The sequence below is a fragment of the Mauremys mutica genome, chromosome 25 (genome assembly GCF_020497125.1).
Source record: "Mauremys mutica isolate MM-2020 ecotype Southern chromosome 25, ASM2049712v1, whole genome shotgun sequence".
Taxonomy (NCBI): domain Eukaryota; kingdom Metazoa; phylum Chordata; order Testudines; family Geoemydidae; genus Mauremys; species Mauremys mutica.
In genome coordinates this window covers 8,894,692-8,916,609 of record NC_059096.1, presented here as the reverse complement: position 1 = coordinate 8,916,609, position 21,918 = coordinate 8,894,692, and the positions used below count along the sequence as shown (strand labels likewise).

The following is a 21,918-nucleotide window of genomic DNA, read 5'->3' as shown; positions in this document are numbered from 1 at the left end:
TCTGGCCCCCTTAAAGACAAGGGCGGTACCTGCACGGGAGCAGTCACAGGCACTCAGTGCCGGATCATGCGGTGATGATGGGGCCAGATGATTAAACGGTAGGTGGGGTTATATGCATGTTTATGTCTAGATGCCTTTACAAATCTGGCCCTTAAACTAAGGCTGAGCCTCTTAGGACCAGGCCCTAACTCAGACCCAAGCTCCGTGGGCCTTAATTTACGTATTTGCTACAGCTTCTCAGCGGTGACAGATATGTCCTCTATTGGACGCATGCAATGAACGTGACGTAAGCGGACTGCTCACTCTGTTAGCTCTGGCTCCAAGCTGGCCGAGGAGTTGTGCTTACTTTGGCCAGTTAGAAAGAATATAAAGAGTGGCCCATGCTAGGTACCAGGATTTATTGACTCAGGTGCAGTACAATACAGGCAAACAGAGTTCAAACAGAGACTGTTTAGCTCAGCATTTCATTAACGTGGTTTTTCCTTACTAGCATTTATGAGCCACCAGCACAGTGCACTGATTGCGGCTCCTTTGACACGGCTTTAAAGAGCATTTTGTTTTAAAACACAGCCTATAAAATATTCTCCCACGTAACCATTAGCTACACCATTTGGGGTCAGTTCAGGACTATGCATTTGGCAGAGGAAAGGTTTCTGCAGTACGAGACTCTGCTGCAAATTCCCATTGCTGGCAGGCATTTTTTTCAGGGGACTTTACACCCTCTGTTTGATACAAGTTTTTTTTTTTTTTTTTGCCGTTAGAGATGAGTGCACTGCGGGGCAGGGAAACACGGCCCTAGCAGGGTGTTACTTTTCTGAGCCAACCTTATGGAGTTGGCCAGTTGTTTTTCAGACTAAAGGAACTTGCATTGGTCCTCCTGAGAGACAAGATCAGTCAGTGGGTGAAATCCTGGCTCCACTGAAGTCAGCAGAGAGTGAATTTCAAACACTGGCCATAATAGTTTTTAATAATAATAATTGGAGCTATACCTATTTCCTAGAACTGGAAGGGACCTTGAAAGGTCATTGAGTCCAGCCCCCTGCCTTCACTAGCAGGACCAAGTACTGATTTTTGCCCCAGATCCCTAATTGGCCCCCTCAGGGATTGAACTCACAACTCTGGATTTAGCAGGCCAATGCTCAAACCACTGAGCTATCCCTCCCCCTTTCTTCCCTCTATTGGGACAAGGGATGACTGCAGTAGAACAAGTCTTTCAAAAACCAGGCAGGCGCCCTGGCCCTGTTAGGAAACGCGCCAGCCAGAGCTCTCTCACTGCAGCACGTAACATGGGAGCTGAGGTTTTCACAGGGCCTAGTCATTGTTGGGCACCCAGCTTGAGTGCTGAGTTAAACAGAGCCAGCTGCACTCCAGAGGCCCAGCCAGTCTCTGCTCAGCAGGGGGAGTTTGAAAGGGAGGCAGTGGTGGGTGTGGGGCAAACCCTCAGCTCAAGCTTTATCAGGCTCAGGTCACTTTAGGGGAACAAGTCAGAAAATTAGAATCTGCACTGAACAGAGGCTGGGGAAATATTTATAAAGAGAATCAGCAGCCACGTGATGAAGTTTTTCTGGGTTTACAAACAGTATCTGCTAATTAACAGCTCAGGCCCAGCTGTCAAAGCTCCTCCCCCAGCCGTTATCTGCTAGAGCCCACCTGTGCCACAGCTGTTTTTCTGCATATAAAAGCCAGGGCCCTGCCTGATCCCTTTCAATCGTGTGGGGACGACTTTGGCTTTCTGCCCAGGGCCCTAATGCGGATAACGCTTGGCAGACCCCCTGAAACAGGAGTGGTTTTCAGCCTGTGCTCTGTGGCCACCTGGGGGGCTGCACTATGGCTACGGGGGCCGTGTCTCCCTTTGAAATGCTTTAGGTTGAACACCCGTGTTGTATAGTGAAGAGATGGGATTACAAACAAGGGTACAGCTGTTATCGCACGACAGCATCCTGGACCCCCTGGGACCCAGGTGTGCTCTATTACCCGTCAGCAGGGGGCAGGGTGCTCACCCCCCCCCTTTGAGGAAAGCAGGGCTAGAAGGCTCTCAAGCAGCCCCATGGAAACAGGGTGTTAGTCTGCTAACCTAGCCCCTATGCACCCTTCAGCCAGGGGCAGCAGAGCCTGCCCCACTCTCTGTACAAAGCTGCAGTGGACGGGGGGCTAGTCCCTGATCAGTCATGCACGAAGGGAATATTTAACAGGTGATCAATGCAAAGACCCTGCAGGGAGGTGAGGTCTTTGTTGCAGTATCACTAGGCACCAGCAATGCCTGGCAACACCTGAACTCCTGCATCTTGTCACAGAGAAGAGCAAACAAAGGGTAGATGGGAAAGTTTTGCATGTTCGATGTAAAGAAAAGCCCCTGGCCGCTGTCATGGGTCACTCGTGCAGACAGGGACCGTGCCCCCTGCAGTGAGAGCTGGGGGAAACCAGGCCTTTACTTGAATATAATGTTAAAAAAATTCACTGCCCACCCAGTCACTAGACCTTACCAACCTGCATTTCTACTCTGCTCAACATCAGCTGGCTGGAGCGTCGCCTTATCTCAGCAGAATGGAGCTGCCAGCGAGAGCCTGCAGGGCAGGGCGGCCCCCGTCAGGAACTAGAGGTACCCGGGATGAGGAGTTCCAAGAACACTGATGGTTTAGGCTGGTTTAAGGGCCAGGGTGGGTTATCTTACCCAGGGCAGACAGCAGCACATGTACACACACACACCCTGACTGATCAGAGATAGGTGCTGCTGCCAGCAGGGGGCTGCAAAGGCAACACACTCAGGCCATGGCTGCACACCCGTTAGGGCTACACAAATACCAAGTGATCATTAAAAATACCCTAGCCCTAGAGACACGAAAAGCTTTGCATGCAAAGTGAGGGAGGGTTTAAAACAAGGCTCCTAGAGAACGGGGTGTGGCTGCCAGGGAGCGTGGTGTTCAACACACCGCTTGGCACCCTGCGTGAACTCCAGGAGGGAGAAGTCAGTGCAGGCAGCCCAAGGAGCGAGCCAGGCCCTGACCATCCGCACTTGAGTTAGATTTGTTAGTGGGCCTCACGCTAACTTGCCAGGCAGGCTGGGAAATGGAAATGCTGCCGTCCTGCTGCTTGAGGGGCGAGGGATCCAATCCCCCCACAGCAGCTCAGCCAACTGGGAATGCCCCTGCGCCTGCCACATACAAAGCCCATCCCCCATGATTTGGGTGGCAGGGGAGTGGCCATGGCTGGCATAAGGGCTCAGTGGGAGAACATGGCTCGTCCCAGAGCACCATGATGCCTATTACCGGGATGGGGCTGGGAGCCGCCGCATTGGCACATAGTTCCCCTGCAAATGGGGGGTTAAAGCAGATCCCCCCCCCTCACGCCAGCTGTACGCGTAACAACCAGCACATGGCAGAGAGATCACAGCAACACCAACACACCAGCAACAGACACCGGAGGGGCTAGTACATGCAGGGTGAGCAGCGACCATGAAGTCCACCCCAGCCCTGCCTCTTGGGGGAGCCCCACAGCGCAGGGAACCATCACTGGCTGCTGCTGGGGCTCTCCCCCTTAGTGAGGGTTTTAAAATCCATGGACAGGGCCAGCTCCTCAGCCAGGGGCGGCCGCTTCCACTCGTCCCGCGTCAGGATGTAGCCGATCACCAGCCCAAAGCCGATCAGCAGCAGGCCCAGGACGTTGGCCAGGATCCCTTCTGGCACGAACGAGCTGTAGGTGGCCCTGCAGGAGCAGAGAGGGGCTGGGCTGAGAACAGGGAACACCCGGAGGAGGAAAACGTCTGCGTGGCTCCCTGGAGTCCAGACCAGACCAGGGTACCATGCTCCTCCCAGCCACGGCCCAGGAAATGACACCCAACCCTCCTGAGCCTGCAGTGGGCAGCCCACAGCCCCCCGTGGCCCTGCGAGTGTTTCCTCTCCTCCGAGGCATGGCCAGAGGCAAGAACACAAGCTAATGGTCTGACTGTAGCGTTTGCCATCTCCAGCCCCAAAAAATGCTCTCCAGCTACTTTGCTGCCTGCTCTAACATGGGGGTGGGGAGTGTCACGCTCCCCATCACAGCAGCAGCAGCACGGGCGAGTGAGCTGCAGCGCCACATGGAGCCAAATCTGCAGCAGGTTTTCCCTACGGCTGCGTTAGAGCTGCTGAGGGAAGAATGCGGGGGAAGGAGAGACAGAGTCTTGCCTGCCCTGGGAAGGGCTCTGAAGTGCTGTTGCCTCTCTCAGCCATTTGGGGCCTGGGGTTAGCTGACAGCTGACACCGTCCCGCCTGCGCATGCTCCAGGGATCAGCCCAAGAAGGGGGCTGGGTAATTTACACTTGCCCTGGAGAAAGGACACCCGCGTCAGTTCTCCCCTTCAGAAACAATCCTGGAAAACATTTCAGTCTCTTTTCTACTGGCAAACGTTGCAGGTGAAAGATTTCCAGCAGCTCCAGTCATTAGGGGCCTGTGGGTCACCCCCTGGAGGGGCGGCGCCCCCAGCTTGCCAGGGAAGGCTTTGCTAGCACTGGCCAGGGATTCCACCGTCTATTTTTGCCACAGAGGCCGTTGCCTTTGAGAAAAGGCAGATTTGCCCACTGAGGGCCTGAACCAGCCCCCCGTTTAGGAGAGGGGAGAGTCCTCACACTGAGGGAGGTTCAGTGATAGGACTGAAATCCGGGTCCGGACGACCCAGTCACTCCATTTCCCTGCGAGGTGCCGGCCTGTGGCAAGGGTGTCTTGTTGCTAAACTCTCCGGGGACGCTGGGAATTGCAGCCCAGATGCTTCCGTCACTTACTGGATACTGAAGAGGAGCAGCTCCTTGATGCCCAGCAGGCACGTGGCGATGGAGAGACCGAGGAGGAAGACGCCGAAGAAGACGTGCTGTGGTTTGTATCTGCTGCGGAGCGAGAAGGATGCTCCAGGAAACAGGAAGAAGCTGAAGCCCATGAGCCACTGGAGGGGAAGAAGAAAGTGCAGAGGGGTGTAAGGGCTCTTTCCCTGCACAGCCCAGGCTTCCGCTGGAAGTTGGTGTTATTACAACAGGCCTCAGAAATCGGAGCAAATTAGCTCCTGGCCCGGCTAACCCAGGATTGGTGATCGTAAGCCCTCCTCAGACGCTGGCACAGTAACGAGCTCCTGCCTGCAGCCAAGGAACAGAGACTGGAGATCCAGAACAAATCCACCAGAGCTGGGGATAGAACCCGGCAGTCCTGCCCCTGCTCTAACCACTGGAGAACTCTGCCTGTCAAGCACGAATGTGTCTGACTGCAAAGCAGGACGTAGCTCTCCTGAAGGGGACCCTCCTCCTCCTCACCTGGATGAAGTAGAGGCTGAAGGCTGCTATTCCACACCAGCTGTGCAGGCTGTACATGTCTGCAAAGCCTTTCTTCCTGTGGTAATCGAACACGGCTATCACACCTGCAGGGATGGCAGGAGGCGGCCAGTTAGGGCTTGGGCCCATTCGTTAGCCCATTCGCGCACACACCCCACTCAGGGATCCAGCCTGGACCCGCTCCCCAACCCGGCCTGGGGAGCAGAGCCTCAAACTGCAGGCGCTGAGCCTGGGGAGCAAGGGCTCTGCTCTGGGAGCCTTCCTGGGATGATCTTTTCGTTGTAACAGAAGAGGATGGATTTAAAAGCCTTCCTGGACAGGATGCCGCTGACCCAACACAGCGGCCTTAGGGGCAGGGGGACTGCCACACGGGTCCTTCTGGGTCACCTTTCCGTTGCGGCATCCAAGACTCACCCACAAGGGCGATGACCAGCGCGAAGGCGTGGAGGAGCCCGTGGAGGATTTTGGCCGAGCGCTTGGTCTCGTTCCTGAAGACCCGGTAAACCAGGAGAGCTGGGGGAGAGAAACGTGCATGAGAGGCAGTGGGGGTGGGCAGGGAACAGCCTCCTCGGCTCTGCAGCCCAGAGCAAAGGGAACCGTCCCCAGGCCAGGTGGGCTAAGCGCATCAAACAAAGCCTGGGAGAGGTGGGGTCCCAGGGCCCCGAGGAGGGGGAGAATCGGCACTAACAAACGAATGCGTCAGAGCCGCTGGAGGGAGGCAGAGGGTGACTCATGCTGGAGCATTAAGCACTTGCTTGTTCTCCCAACTGCCTTTTCCAAATTTAATTTGCTACAATTAATCTTTTCTTTAAGCCTCAGGGACTGTCTGGGGGCACCTGCTGATGCACTTTCCCCATCACGGCTCTGTACGGCCGCAACCGGCTCTCTGCCCAAGTGGGCGTCTGGGAGACAATTACTGCCCCCGGCTCCGCACAATTACATTAGTGTGAAAGGGAGCAGGGCACAACGCCGAGCTCCCTGCTAAGTGCTCTGCCTGCCACGGGTTTGGTCCACGTCAGCTCCACTCCCACTCCGCGGAGAGCGGGAATCTCACCACCCGCAGGAGGCTGCTGTTCGCTGCACTGTCACCAGAGGGGATCTGGTAGCATCCTACTCCGGCACCCAGGCAGAACAGTAAGAACCTCGTACTGAAGCAACCCTGTGCAGACAGGGTCAGTGCACCTGTTACCCCAGCTCCAGTCCCCGCTGCTAACACGGGGGGGACAGCTTTGTCCTTGGCCAGCTTGGCTACCTGGACCGAGTTACCTTCTTAGCGTCAAAGCCCTAACACTGCTGAACCGCAGCCGAGCAATGGAAGGCATTAAGGTCAGGATTCCAAGCCAGTTACTCACATGGAAATCAGGAGTCACTCCATTTTTAAGGCTGCAGCAGACACACCTAGACCTTCCAGCAAACAGCTGGAGGTATCTGTGTGATCGTGGCAGTGAAGGGGTCAGAGCCTGGCTGACAGGTAGGTAGCATTTGGAATGCTCTTAGCCCTTCAGCAATTCTCCATCAGGATCCCAGCTTACCATCCCCTTGGAGGAAGACCATGCCAATGACCATGCAGAGAGGGTGGACGTTGAACTGCAGCGCGCTTTCCCAAGCAATACCGCCCCGGTATTGGCCCATCCAGGCTCCGGTCATGGCAATCACAGTCAAACCTAACAGCTGAGAAATGGCCATGTAACAGGAGAGCCCTGCTGGGCTCGAAGGCCTTGTGAGACTGTCCTCCATGCCAGGCGAGGCCAGGGACACTCCTGGGGCAAAATCTCAGGCTGCAAGAACAAGGAGAAAAGTGATCAGCATGGCAACCTGACGGCATGCTGGGAGCACTGGGCTGCCCATAGGGACCAGGGCTGTGAACTCTGCTCAACTCCCACTGAGATCAAATCTCCACTTGGAGCCCACTCTAACTTCAGCGGGGATTAGAAACCAGCTATCAAGACTTATCCCTAGTTTTCAGCCCATCCTGACTCAGAACCAAGTCTCCCCAGAGCTGCTTGCTACTCAGCTTCAGACAGGGCCTCTGAATCCTAATCCAGACCCACTCCCAGCTCTAACAGTGCCTATGGAGCTGGCCGGCCCAGAGCACCTTGCTCTATTCCTCACACTCACTAATCTCTGCAAAACCAGCCCAGATATTATGTGCTGACCTAGAGAAGTGCAGCCCTAACACTGCATGGTTGGCATGTAGACAGGCAGCACTTGGCTGTTGGATTTAATTGCCTTATTCGATATTTATCTGGAGGGAGACACACCCAGAGGGAGGCAGGCTGGGTACTGCGTCTACACTGCAAAGACAAACCCAGAGCACAGGTCAGTTGACTCCGGCTCACAGGGCTTGGGCTGTCGGGCTAAAAATAGCAGTGGAGCTCAAACCGGAACATCTGCACTACTATTTTTAGCCCCACAGCCTCATCCCCACAAGCCTGAGTCCATTGTTCCAGGCTCAGCGACTCAGGGCAGTGGGGCTTGATTGGAGTGCAGACGTAGGCCTGGGCTAGGATTCCCCTGGGGGTGGATTTCCTTTTAAAGAACTGGAAGGGAGAGGGCCAGAAACAGCTCTGCCAAACTGGCCAGTCAAGTCGTTTTCACTGAGCTTAGTGGCAGCTCATTGGCCAACACTGCTCCAGCCCGGACCCGCCTAGATACAGACAGAAGCTTCCTGGTTTGCCTAGAGCCAGACAGGGGATAATCACAGGACAGGGTTAGCTCAGGGTGTTATAATGATCTCTCAAATGCTCCCCTGGTGCAACAGGTTTGGCTGGATAACTTAGCACAGGCGGTGGCCACAGTCACAGCTAAGAATTAATCAGATGAACAGACTTCCCTTTCCTCACCCACCACAGGGTCCTTCCCAGAGCCTTCCCTTTAAAAAAAATCTCCGTTTTATCCTCCCCGGGAACACTCAGACCTTCTCTCTCCAGCTGATGCCCCAGGTGTGTGATTTATGTTATTAATTCTTTGGGGTCAGGAAACCGCTTATTTTTGTTCTGTTTGGACAGCAGCTGGCACAAAGTGGTTCTGGCCCATGACTGGGCTCTTCTGTACTACAGCAGTGAAAGATGTTAAAGTGCCTCTGGGTTTGTAGAGCATTGGGTCTGACGGGTAGCCAGCTCTTGAGATTTTATCACCAGTCTTGCAATTTGGTGATTTTCTTAAAGGCCAGCTCCTGGAGTCGGGTGTGAGAGAATCGCCGCTTTCTTTTACAAAGCCAGTTTGCAGCACACATCATTGCAGAGAAAACCCTGAATCCTAAAGGCTCCAAAACCAGACAGCAGATGAAGCAAACTTGAAAATAAAAAACCGTAAAATGAGGAGATTTAAGCCAATCCAGGGGGGATAAAAAGCAATAAATTTTGGGGAGAAAAAAAATTGGATTTAAATTGGATTTTTTATTGTTATTTAAATGATAATAAATTTATCTATTTTTAAAAATAAACCTGTTTAAAACTAAATCCCAGTTTAAATACAAAATATGTTCAGGCCTAAACTTCTTATAATCTCTCAAAACGTTTAAATAAAAAATGAAAATGCTGAATCCAAGAACCTCTGTCAAAAACTTTGAGGCAAAGGCGGCTTTTCTAGATAAACAAAGAACTGGGGGGAAAACATCTAATTTTTGAGGTCCAGCTTTATGAATATGGCACAATAGGTCATGTGCTGTATTAAGGGCTTGCTCCTGTGGGGGACCCAGACTGCGAGACTGATAAAGTCATCACAGGTGTTGGGACCTGGCCTCTGACTCCAGGAGACACCATCATGTATCTCATCAAGTTCAACTTCCTATTTTACAGCTTCCCTCTAGGTGAGCTCTGCTTGGCTCAGTTCTCAAATTATGACAACTCCACCCACCCTGGAAACACTCAGCTCAGGGAAAATCACTGATGGGCACGGTATTTCGGCGGCAACGCCTTTGGATGACATAGCTTATCAGCGACATTTTGGCAGATGCTCATCCGCCGGCCAGTACGCGGGCACACTTAGACGCCATGGCACCTGCGGGCACCGCGTTGGGGACCCCTGTATGATATATTGATGTGCTATTTTCTAACATACTAAAAATGTACAGTTACGAATCTGAAAATATTAATCTATATAATTGTTTAAATAAAAGTACCCAGTCACAGTGTACCCTCCTAGGTAGCAACAAGATGTACCAATTCTAGCGTAAAGCCTCCATTTAGCTTTAAAATCAACATGTTTTAATGCATCCGAAGAAGTGAGCTGTAGCACGAAAGCTCATGCTAAAATAAATTTGTTAGTCTCTAAGGTGCCACAAGTCCTCCTGTTCTTTTTGCGGATACAGACTAACACGGCTGCTACTCTGAAACCTGTCATGTTTTAATGGTTACTCAACCAGCGAGAATGCACTTCTCTTTAGGATAGAACAGAAAAATTGATTCAAGTCACTGATTTAAATCGAGGTGTTTCACTTGGCGATTTAAATCAACCCACCCTGAGCCAACTGCATGATTTTGGGAGCTGGACTCATGATTTTGGAACACTAGGAGTTGGCAATTCAGGGACAGAGTGAGTCAGCATTAAACAGCAAAACCTTTGCTCACAGGATGCTCTGCTGAAGAGATGGCTCCCAGAAGGAGCCCACAATCTTGATTGTTTTGCTCTCTCCAAGGAGCAGATGGTCTTTTTCCAGCACTGGCTCCTATGCGAAACCCCCAATGCCTAGTCTCCGCTGGTATTCATGATGACATGCCTGGGTCTGCATTAAACTTAAAGAGGCAACACCTTCCAATTGGGAAGCAAGAAAACCAAGCAGGCAGGGTTTTTAAGACCTACTTAGAATAAGTGAGCGAGATGAGATGGACATACAGGTGCTCTGGGGACAAAATGTAACCCTAGACAGGATTCCTGGGACCAACATCAGACAGAACAGAGCTGTCAACTGCTTGGCATCTGGAGTGCTGGGAGCTGTTGGGGGGAAAGATTCTCACTCTCTCTCCACCAAAGAAGGGAAAATGGGTGGAGATTACCGCAGCATAGCTACACCTGCACAGCCCCTAGTGTAGACGCAGCCTACGCCAAACAGTAGCAGCGAGGTCAATGGAAGCAGTCTTCTGTCAACCGAACTGTATCTAACCTTGGGGATTTGTCGGCATAGCGATGTCGGTTGGGGTGCTGTGCAGATGTAACTTTTCAGTGTAGACCAAGCCTCAGTAATTGCTAATAAACAAAAGTCTGACATGCCGCAGCCTTTCTTGGGAGCAGGGCCGCCCGCGGAGGGGGGGAAGGGAAGCAAGTGGGGCAATTTGCCCCGGGCCCCACAGGGGCCCCGCGAGTCGCTCCGGGTTTTTGGCGGCGGGTCCTTCAGTGCAGCGGAAGACTCGGAGCAAGTGAAGGACCCACCGCTGAAGTGCTGCCGAAGCCTCGGAGCGCTGCCCGGTGAGTACAAGCGCCAGAAAAAAAAAATGCTGCGATCAGTGGCATTTAAGCTGCTCTACTGCCGCCGAAGACCCGGCCCTGCCTCAGGCCCCCTGAATCCTCTTGGGCAGCCCTGCTTGGGAAGTAATAGAAACAAGGACAGAGAAAGTGGAGAAACCCAAGGCTTGAACAGCAATAGGTCTGGGGAGTGTGTGAATACTCATGGTACATGGAATTCTTTAACCTAAGCACATATCTGTATTGACAGGGCCTTCATGTATGAAGCAGGCCATTCAAAGGCTCTAGTGTCTGCCTTCCTCATCCTCAGCCATCCGCCACAGGAGAGGAGGCCAACTCCCTCTGATGCTCTCATCCTCCACCACACACCATTTGGCATGAGCTGTGGCTACTCAAGGGGGGACGAGGGCTGGCAGAGCAGAGATGTTGCACAAGAGGAATGAAACACGTTGGCAGAGCCAAGCCAGAGCAGGCCACCTGGCCAGAGCCCAGGCCAGGCAATGCCCTCCCTTCCACGTTTATCCAGCAATTGGAAAGCAGTTTTGACTTTCAATTCTGCTCAGGCACCAGAGCAAAGACAACAAATTGCTCACCTGGCACACGATCTATTCCCTAAACCAACATTAGGGCTACAAATTAACTTCTCTTAGGAGGTGGCAAGTGCTAGATAGAGTTGCAACACCATTTCTGTTGCATACATAAGATCAGCTGGGAAACTGGTATGTCAGTTCAGAGTCCAGGGCACAGTGAGTGGTGCAAACTGGGAGTCATTTGGTCAAGTGGTTCCTGAAACAGCAGCGTTTCCCCCCCACCCACAACCCAATTTTAAATTTTCAAACTTTTTGGGGGTGGGGAGGCACAGAAGTAGGGGGAAGAGCCCACTGGCAGTTTCCATATGGACCTTATAGCACTGGAATAACTCTGATGGATGCTTACTCCACCACCACCTATCCTGAGCCCTGGGGGAAGGAGCAGTGGGTTGGGAGCAAGGAGACCGTGACTTCAGTCTTCCCCCAGCTGTTATTAATGTTTCTGCGCACTTTATACCAGTGCTGATTGACCCAGCCTGGCCTCAGAGACGGGCAGCTGCCTGGCCTCAGAGACGGGCAGCTGTCAGTCCCCCTGTGTTACAGATAAGATCATGGAGACTGCACAAGGTCACTTGAATTAGACTCCAATATTGCAGACTCAAGCCTCATTGCTAAAGGCTAAGCAAATGAATGGACAAGCGTGTGAAGTCAACATGTTTGCCTCTGTAACAGCGGCTTTCCCCCTTCTCTTTGCTGAAACCAGGAATCCTATTTACTGTGCAAACCACACTTGCTAAGTGTCCTGATCCCCATTCACCCCGGCTGCTGACTCGCGTGAGGGGCATTACGCTTCCACAAATGGAATTTCTCTTCCACCAGCACAGCTAGTTGTTGACTCCTCTCTAAAATCCATTTGACAAGAAATCAAACCAGGCTGAAAAGACAGAGAAGGGAGAGGCCTGGCAGAGGTTCTACATGTCACGTCTGGGACAGTCAAGAACAGAACCAACCTGAGCCTGCCACGCTGCCTCTCCACCAGGCACTGTGCACCATCAGGGCCTTCATTCCCCATAGCCTGCCCAGAGGCGGGACTTCCAACCGTACGAACGGTCTCACTGTTTCCTTGTGCTCCCCTGTCTCTCTCTATCCATCTGTTGTGTCTTGTCTTATAGCTAGATTGTAAGCTCTTTGGGGCAGGAACCAGCTTTTCATGCTGCATTTGTACAGCACCTAGAACAATGGAGTCCTGCGTGTGACGGGGGTCGTAGGTGCTCCCATAATACAGATAATACCCCCACCCCCACAAAAAACCCAAACAATTAAATGTTACAAGGGAAAAAACCAAAAGACCGCAACACAAACTTACATAAAGCAGGAAGTGCAGTAACAATGCTGCTGCACACACAGCTGTAACTCTGCCCTGGCAAGGGTGCCAACAGACCATCACGGTACCTTACTCCTCCCGGGCACCCAAAAAGCTACTTTCTACGTGCCCACCCCAATTCCAGGTCAGGACCCCTACTCACTCAGTCCAACAGGACCCTCAGCGTGGTCTGAGCAGCAGCACTGACCTGGCTGGGGGAGAGGGGAGTTGCTGCTGGTTGACAGATCACACCGAGTGGCCTTTCCTTTGTGTGGCCAGTTTCACAAGCACAATGCAAGAGCTACAGATGCACTAAGGAATTTTCTCCTTGCAGGTTAGGGAAGTATCTCCCACCACTGAAGGAGGACAGGACAAGGTGTTGGTGTCTCGGCATTAGTGGTCTCTCTTTTCACATCACACAAACATTCTTTTGGAGAAAAGGTAAACTATGTGCTAGCTCCCAGCGCTGGGCTGCGGGGTTTCAGAGTCTCTCGATTTGGAAGGGTCCAGGAGCAGCAGGCAGCATCGTTAATTCCATCTTGAAGTTTCTGTGTAAGTGACAGAGGCAGATTAAAGACGCCAGTTGAAACGGGGGAGATTTATTAAGAACACGCTCACTTCACTCTTAGCCAGAGCTGCAGGCTTTATTGGATCATACCTGATAAGTGGATTAAGACAACTGGCTTATTCTATTAGATTGCACTGAAAATGCCAGCTGTGTGCATGTGGCACTTGCAGCCTGAGGGCAGAAGAGGCTCTGGAAGGGACATTAGGAATCAAAAAGCAGAGGAGTCTCAAGGCAAGCAGCAGGCGCTGTCCCTTTGGGAATATTAAGGGACTGGGTCATAGGGCTCCTCTCTCTCAGCCAGAGGCAGGCACCTCTATTCCCACATATCTCCAGGGGCAGGGGGAACACGACACACTTGCAAGCCAGCTAACAGCACTTTCCTTGTGAACGTGGAATGGGGACATCAAGGCACCCACCAATGCTGGGACGAGAGCTCTTCGCCAAGGGAAATCGTGCCCCTAGCCAAGAGGGAAGGGGGAGGATAAAGAAGAGATGCAGCTCCCTCCTCCAACCCCATAACCTCAGAGGCAGCCCCAAAATTACTAGCCATAAATTAAGCCTGTGGACAAATGGCCATTTGTCCATCCACAGTACAAGATGGCTAGGGGTTAGTCAGCCCCCACTGTCCTATAAGGGGAAACAAAGAGCTTTGGAAAGCTGGGGGGAGGGATAGCTCAGTGGTTTGAGCAGTGGTCTGCTAACCCCAGGATTGTGAGCTCAATCCTTGAGGGGGCCACTTAGGGATCTGGGGCAAAAATCTGTCTGGGGATTGGCCCTGCTTTGAGCAGGGGGTTGGACTAGATACCTCCTGAGATCCCTTCCAACCCTGATATTCTAAAGAAATGCCACTTGCAGTTTTCCTCTCTCCAGTCCCCACACCATACAAGGCAGCCTGCTGCACCAGGATGGAGTCAGAACCTGACCATCAGACACCAGAACAACTGGCATCACCAGCTGTTTTTAGGGCACAGAATACCCAGGTGCCTCCTGCAGAGCTCACTTTTCATCCCAGGTACCGTGGGAGTTCACCGCAAGGGTTGTTACCAAGCTGGGACATGGTTGTGGTGGCAGGAGAAATTCCCACCATCATGACAGAACTTAGATGGCCCTGGCAGTGCATGTGGCTGTAACAAGCCTTCCTCTACCAGGGGCTGGGCACCAAACCATAGAAAGGTTCATGGCAGGCAAAAAAAGATGGATGCAGACAGAAAAAGGCCCTAGGAAATATTACAGGCAGCAAAGCACACCACATGGGGCCTGAGACATTGCCCCTTGTACCTGTAAGGGGTTAATAATTCTACCAGAACTGTGCATTGCTATAATCGTAAAATGGCCATCAGAAGCCTCACGTGAGGCTGGCTTAGGAGCTATTCACATGGCAATGCTGTTAACATGAGTCAGCCTGGAAGTGGATCCAGCTATAACTGTTTTGACTTGATATTCTGTGTTCTGCCCCTTAACAACCAGATTTTCCAAAGACCTCAGCTCCTATCTAGGTACCATTACAAGCGTCCAGATTTACGGGATTGCTCAGCATGCTGGCTGCGGGGCAAACAGGCCAATGGTGTCAATGGGGGCTGAGCCCTTTTAGAACATGGCCCTAGTTGTGGGTGCTTGACTTGGAAATCTGGCCCCTATCAGCTAAGGGATTCCTGGTCTTCAGAGAACAGCTGGACAGACTGATACAGAGGAAGGAAACACTCATCATCGGCTCTGATGTAGATGTTGCTTTTGTTCTCTAAATCTAAAGTAAAAGTCACTCTGACTTAACTACCCGGCTGCTCTTCCTGCCTGGAGAAACATAACCTGCTGTAGGGCCACGGCATCAGAACAGCTACCCTGAAATAGATCCAGACGAAGACTAACCTGATAGCATGAGGGGAGAACAGAGATGTGTTCTCTTCTGTTCAGGGTCCCCTCGAATGGTACCACAGGGGACATTTTCTATTGAGGAGGAAAAAAATCCTTCACAAATATTGTTGCAGAGCTTAAGATTTTGTCAACATTATTTTTAGTAAAAGTCACAGGCAATAAACAAAAATTCAGGGAAGCCCATGACCTGTCTGTGACTTTTACAAAAATTACAGGGGGGGGGGGACGACTGATGGGGGGAGGAACTGAAGCCCAAACCCCGTGGGGGGGGGGGAAGGAGCACAAGCCCCACTGCAGGCAGCTGAGGGCCCCGGGGCCACTGCCGACTGACCGCTCTGACCCTGCCACCTTGGGGCTGAAGCAGAAAATGTCACAGAGGTCTCTGAAAGTCACAGATTCTGTGATTTTGTGACAATCTTATCCTTAATTGATGCCATAAGCAATAAGAGAATCTCTCTCCATCCCCACCCATCTAACCAGCAATGGAAACACCCAGTGCAGGACAGACCCTCCGTCACTGCAGCGCTAAGGATTTAAACGCCAGCTCTCCTCACCCCTCTTTGCCAGCTGTGCAGTCCAAGCCAGGGCCCCCTCACCCCAGTCCCCCCATCCCTTCTATCACTCATCTGCCGCTTGCTTCCACTGAACATCTCAAGCAGCTCTCAATGGGACGCACAAGGCGAGGATGGAAACTAGGAGGGGACCATAACTTAAAAGAAAAACAAGACATGCATCTGGAGCTGCTACCTTCCCGCACAGTCTAATGGATGGATGTACTCCACCCCAACTAAATACACTTCTGCTGGAAAATACAGACATCAGTCACAAATCACTAAAGCTCAGTATCAAGATTGCATGTAGTTAGCCCTGCTACTGGGGCTGGTCAGTGCTGCTGGTCAGAGCCCCACCCCACACTCCCAAAATTAAAGCCTACATAGTCAGCGCTAAACTAGTCAGAATCAGACTCACATAGACTCCTAGACAGTCAGTCCACACCACACTTCAGTCTCGAACAGCAGCGAGAACAGCCTCTCTGTGTTTCAGTGTCATCTGCCAAGTGACAGCTGCTCACCCAATGCTCTCAGCTGTGCACCCAATGCTCTCAGCTGTGCCTGATGTTTCAGGCTAGGTTAATCACCTGACAATCAGCCTCAGCTAAACTGGTAACACCTGAAGCAAGATCCCCAATTAAGCTATGCATGCTGGGAAACAGATGTCCAGAAGCAGTTAACCCATTCCGCTTCACAAGGCAGTTGCCTTGACACTGCAAACAGGAGCACAGCACATTAGTGCCAATTCTCAGCTCCCAGTCATTTAGCCGCTGAAGCGATCCCCCCATGGGCACAGGAAACAAGTGAGTCAGACGTCCTGTCAAAGCCTTGAAATAAAGCATCTGACAAAACACCAATGCAACCGCCCTAAAAACAGGTTTTACAGCTGGTGATTGTAGTGAGTCGGTGTGGCTCCCCTCCTGCCCAGCAGAGGGAGCACCTAGCCAGAAGCCTGAGGGGGCGGGGCCAAGGAGCATTGAGCCCGCCCCTCCAAGGGTCAGGCGACGACCCGGAAGGATAAAAGCTGGCAGCCAGAGCTCAGTCGGGGGCCAGCTGCTGCAGGGAGCAGATGTACCGCAGGGAGCTCACGACTGGGGAAAACCTCAGGGACCCAGGGCAGCTGTCCAGACTGACCGGAGCTTCCCCATGCCTTCTATCCGGAGGAGCTGCCAGAGCCTCCTCACCCCTGCTGCTACCCGGAGGAGCCGCCAGAGCATGCCTGGCTGGACTTCCCTGAGGAACTGCCAGACCTGCCACCAAGCCCTGGCCGAGAGGAGCCCATGCTGGTGGACTGGCCGGGGACTGACGCCACGGACCAGGTAGGCCCTGAGAGGGAGACTGGAAGTAACCCAGGGGTAGCCGACCCCAGTTAGGCTGCAGACATACCCGAACCTATGTCAGTGTGTTCCGGTCAGGAGCCCCACTGACCGAGCAGCGGTGATAGCTGCTGCTAGGGCCCCGGGCTGGGATGCAGTGGAGTGGGTGGGCCTGTGTCCCCCCCCTGCCACCCCACACGTGGGTGGCAGACTCCCCCTCACCCAACGCTCAGGTGTAAGAGCCCGAGCTTAGGTACAAGATTCTTTGCTCAGCCCTGAGCCAAAAGGGTCTGAGCCTGGTGACTCTGTGTTTGGTGCCCTGCCCGAACCTAGGCTGGGCCCCTTTAGACTGTACTGCTGCTCAGCCCTGAACCAGAGGCCTGAGCTCCCTGAACTTTGTGTTACTGATTGTCTTTGCTCAGCCCTGAGCCAAAAGGGTCTGAGCGTTGTGACTCTGTGTTTGGTGCCCCGCCTGAACTTAGGGCTAGGCCCCTTTAGACTGTACTGCTGCTCAGCCCTGAAGCAGGGGGGCCTGAGCTCCCTGAACTCTGTGTTTGCTCAGCCCTGAGCCAAAAGGGCATCACTAACCAACGGGTCTGAGCGCCGTTGACTCTGTATTGTTGCGCAGCCCCGAGCCAGAGGGCCTGCACCTTGGGATTTTGTGTTTGTCGCCCAGGAACACCGGGGACCTGCCCGGACCAGTCTGTGTAGTGAGTCGGTGTGGCTCCCCTCCGCCCCTCGGAGAGGGTCGAGCCCCGGTCACACCCCATTACAGTGATTTAACAGAATCAGGGCCGGCTCCAGGCACCAGATGAGAAAGCATGTGCCAGGGGCGGCATTCCGGCCAACCTTGGGGCAGCACATTCTGGCTGCCCTGCCATGGGGTTGGTTTTTTTTGTTTGCTTTGGCATCCCGGTCCGCAGTTCCGGAGCCGCCAGCCGGCTCCCCGTGCTCTGCCAGTCCCTGCCCAGCTGGGGCATGGACCCCGGCCGGGGGGCAGGAACTAGCGATCCCTGCCGCTCACCGTGCCACCGGGCTCCCTGGGACGCACCACTCCCTGCCGCCTGGACCGGCCTCTGCCTCCCGCCGAGCCGCCTTTAAAAAGGAGCAGCTGAGCCAGCACCTCCTGCAGGGGCTCCGCTTGCCCGGCCGGGAGAAGCACCCCAAGGCCGGAGGGGGGAGCCCCTCTCGCCCGGCTGCAAGCGGGCTGCAGCGCCGCCCTTCACCCCCCTGCGAGCCGCCTTGACCACACTCCCTGCAGCTGCTTTTTTTTTTTTTCCTCCCCCTTCAGCAGTCCGGCTGCCCCCTTTTTCTTTTTGCTTGAGGCGGCAAAAAAGCTAGAGCCGGCCCTGAACAGAATCAGAAAGGGTTATTCTACCTCGAACTATCTGACTGTCCAGTCTATCTGCGGGAGTCAGTGCAGGATTGATCTCTCTGTGGCAGCTTCTAATCCCTTATCCAATCCCATTGTTAAAGACCCAATAATGGGGCTTCATCCTCTTCAGTTGAAGACTGTTGCACAGTCAAATACATCTCACCTGCTGGAGCTTGTTATCTCAATATTCAGCCTACACTCTTCCTTGATTTCAATCTATTACTTCTAGCTAAACCTCAGGTTACTACACACAGCACTTCCCTCCCTCCTTGGCCTTAACAGTCTGCAAATATTTGCAGAGTGTTATATCCTTCCTTAGTCATCACTAACCAACCTATACAACACCCAGCTGGAATTTTTACAGCTAGATTTTTCACAAGAGCTCATACATCAGATGCACGCTGGGTGCTGAGTTGTTGTGCAAACCTCCTAGCCCTATGTGGCACAGTGGGGCTGCTGGGTGCTGGGCACTTTCACAGATCTGACAACTAAGTAAGCAAATGTGGGACCAGCTCTCCTGGAAATTCAGTCCTGAGCCCTGGGAACTCTAGCCCATGGCTTCAAATTTCCTTATAAATCAAACCCTCCAGGTCAGGTCAGTTGCTGTTCTCTGAAAACCCTCCAGTGTCAATACTGTTCTGGTAACTCAGTGCCCAAAGCGGAATGCAATATTCTAGGTGGGGGTGCACCTTGCAGAGAAGAACTCTGCCCTCCCTGCTCTGTGAATGCAGCGTCTCTTTTAGGAAGTTATCTGCCCCTCCAATTTCCACAGCATACGAGTGCCTACAATCTTTAATGCAGTTAATCCTCACACATCCCTAGGGGGTAGGGAAGTGCTCTGATCCTCAGCTTGCAGATGGGGAACTGAGGCACAGAGGCACTAAATGACATGCCCAAGGTCACACCAGAAGTATGACACAGAGCAGGGTCCTGGGCTAGTGCCCTAACCACTGTGCCATCCTTCCTATCTGCAGTCCAGGATTACACATCCCATTGCAAACGCCTGTCTAATGTACTGCCCACTCTTGCCCCTAGATCTAGTTCTTCATTACAGCTGCCTGGGTATTTCTCTCACATCGAACACCCGTGTTTCAGATCATTTTCCAAGTTGGACCTCATTTGGTTTGATCTGCTAGAACCCTGTGAGTAGTGGCTGATGGAAAAGTCCAGTTAGATGGGACACACCCACCCAGAAGTGAGGTCTGCCTAGCACATCTTATGGAAATAAGAAATCTATATGGGAATGGGAATCTTTTCAAGAACCAAGTGTCAAACTCCCCAACCAAACCCAAAGGAAGGGAGGTTAAGAGAAAAGAAGGCTATTTAAAGTTTGCTAAACAAACAGTTTTGGGACAATTGTTACAGGCTTGTAGAAACTATGCAAAAAAGAAAGAAACAATCCAGTCCTCCTGAGGAAACATTCTCCACTCTTCCATTTCTTCAAGTGCTTGTGATGCAACAATGAAATTACTGCCAACAAATGGAAGCATAAGGCAGCTGGATAAGAGAATACAAAAGACAGGGTGGGTGGCACCTGGCTTAAGGTCCTGTCTGAAGGTCCCTGCCCTCTTGTCCCATCATATGACTAAATGCATCTCTCAGACATCACACAGCTTCAGCGCTGACTGACAAAAGGGTGCATCTGCTGCCCAGTAAACACAGCAGAGAGAAAAGGCCTGTCATCAGTTAACTGAGGGACCAATCCTGTTCCGCTAGCAGGTGCAAAACACTTGTGGGTTTTTTTTAAGCACAGGATCAGCCCTTACAAAGCCAGACACATTCAGGAGGGAGTGAGCAGGTTACAGGACAGCACCACACCTTCAGGAAGGCAAGTGAGAGGCAGTGGATCCTCTCTGCTAAAACACTGCTAAAAACCTTTTCCCTCCTTCCCACAGACAGGCTTGTTCAAACCCAAAACAGAACAAGAGGTGTATTGCAAACCCACAGGAACTAAGGCACAGAGCCCAGCTTCACTGGAATGACCACAAAAGGCCAAGTCTCACACAGCTCCTACCAGTCCATCGCTCTCTGGTGGCACTGTTCAGACACACTAGACATGGTGGTGTGCCGAGGCTTCTGAAAGCGGGGCATTGAACTGCGCCCCACTGGTGCCATTGGCCTTAACGCAGTTGCCGAACGCACTCCCCCCACCAATGCATTCATGGGGTCGGGACTGGCTATGCTCCTCTTCTGGGTGTGGAGTATCTCTGGCCATGCCAGCCTGAATCCCCTGGCCCGTTAAAAGTCTAAGCACTGGCATGCCAGCTACCCCCCTACACAGGAGCCCCCATCCTGTGCCCAATTACACCCTGCATGCTGGGGCCTCCAGACCCTACCCCGAAGTCTTGCCACTGTTAAGCAGCGCTTTCCCCCACGCTTAGTGCTATGAGTGCAAAACCTCCGGGGGGGTCAAACAAATGATCCAGGTATTTGCTCTTCCCAGAGCCAAGCTGCCCCTCACCCTGGCTGGCTGGGGATGGCGCCCGCCACGGAGAGTTTGTGGGTCAATCAGGAGTTAGTGTCGGAGACGCTGGACACTTGAGAGCTCTGTATGGTCCCAGCCTCCCCCCACGCCTGCTAAATCCAGGGTTGCGAGTTCAATCCCTGAGGGGGCCATTTGGGGATTGGCCCTGCTTTGAGCAGATACCTCCTGAGGTCCCTTCCAACCCGGATATTGTGTGATTCTGTGACACCCCTGAGCACCGTGACACCCCCAGCCTGGCCCAGGGGCCTGAGCAGCCAGAATCCTGCCTGGGGCATAGTTCTTGGGACTGGAGCCACAGCCGTTAATGCCCGGAGAGCTCGGCTGGGGACGCAGAGACATTGGGGGGGAAAGGGGGAGAATCTGGGGCTCAGAGGCACCGACCCAGCGGCTGAGGGGGGTCTCAACCTTTGGGGCTCAGCGGCCGCGGGTCCCCCTCCCCTCCCCTCCCGCCCAGACGCTACGGCGACGGGCGCAGCAGACCCCCTCAGCGGGCTCCGGGCCTCGGCTCCTACCTGTGGCGTCGGGCTCAGGCCGCGGCGCGGCGGGGCGAGGAGCCGCTTGCCCGTGTCAGCGCCGCCGGACAGGGCCGGGCCGGAGCTTCCTGCTCGCCGGGAGCGGGCCCAGGCGTTGCCAGGGCAACGGGCACATTGGCGGCGGGCGCTGACGGCCGGGGCGGGGCCGGTACCTGGGCCGTGACGCCGCCGGGCCCGGCTCGCGCGGGGGAGGGGCTGGAGCGTGCAAACGGGAAGGGGGGGCGGGGCAGGTGAGTGTGTTGGGCGGGAGGCGTGTGCACCTGTAGGGGGAGGGGCTGGAGTGTGCACGTGTGTAACGGGGGAGGGGTCAGAGCTCCCGTGTGGGGCTGTGTCCTCCCCCCCCAGCGCTAACAGCCGGGGGCGGGCTGGCAGCCCCCTCCCCCCACTCAGCTACCCCCATTGTGTCCCCCACGTGCCCCCAGCCCCCTGTCTGCCCCCACTCAGCTACCCCATTGTGTCCCCCCATGCCCCCAGCCCCCTGTCTGCCCCCACTCAGCTACCCCCATTGTGTCCCCCCGTGCCCCCAGCCCCCTGTCCGCCCCCACTCAGCTACCCCCATTGTACCCCCAACCTCCTTTCTGCCCCCTATTGTACCCCCTGCCTTTTGTCTGCCCCCACTGCACCCCCCA

The 21,918-nt window shown here is 53.6% G+C and overlaps 2 protein-coding genes across 6 annotated transcripts in view; one reads left to right on the top strand and one right to left on the bottom strand.

The window, feature by feature from the left end:
- Window positions 1–381: 381 nt before the first annotated feature.
- LOC123356259 (transmembrane ascorbate-dependent reductase CYB561) lies at window positions 382–21,424 on the bottom strand. 5 transcript variants are annotated; one of them, XM_044999340.1, is made up of 8 exons: window positions 15,999–16,157; window positions 15,024–15,101; window positions 12,798–13,137; window positions 6,826–7,071; window positions 5,708–5,806; window positions 5,276–5,379; window positions 4,757–4,914; window positions 382–3,702 (listed from the first exon to the last, which is right to left on the bottom strand). In XM_044999340.1, exons 4-8 carry the CDS (start codon window positions 7,028–7,030, stop codon window positions 3,507–3,509), a joined length of 762 nt encoding a protein of 253 aa, XP_044855275.1. In that variant the 5' UTR covers window positions 7,031–7,071; window positions 12,798–13,137; window positions 15,024–15,101; window positions 15,999–16,157; the 3' UTR covers window positions 382–3,506. The 5 variants fall into 5 exon arrangements, with proteins under 5 accessions (XP_044855275.1, XP_044855274.1, XP_044855273.1 ...); XM_044999339.1 differs by lacking the exon at window positions 15,024–15,101 and having other exon boundaries at window positions 12,753–13,137; XM_044999338.1 differs by lacking the exon at window positions 15,024–15,101.
- Window positions 16,633–21,918, top strand: part of ACE (angiotensin I converting enzyme) — a 107,158-nt gene continuing 101,872 nt past the window's right edge. The window contains exon 1 of the mRNA XM_044999333.1: window positions 16,633–16,899. Within this exon, the coding sequence (XP_044855268.1) occupies window positions 16,861–16,899 (39 nt within the window). The 5' untranslated portion in view covers window positions 16,633–16,860. The remainder of the gene's footprint in view (window positions 16,900–21,918) is intronic.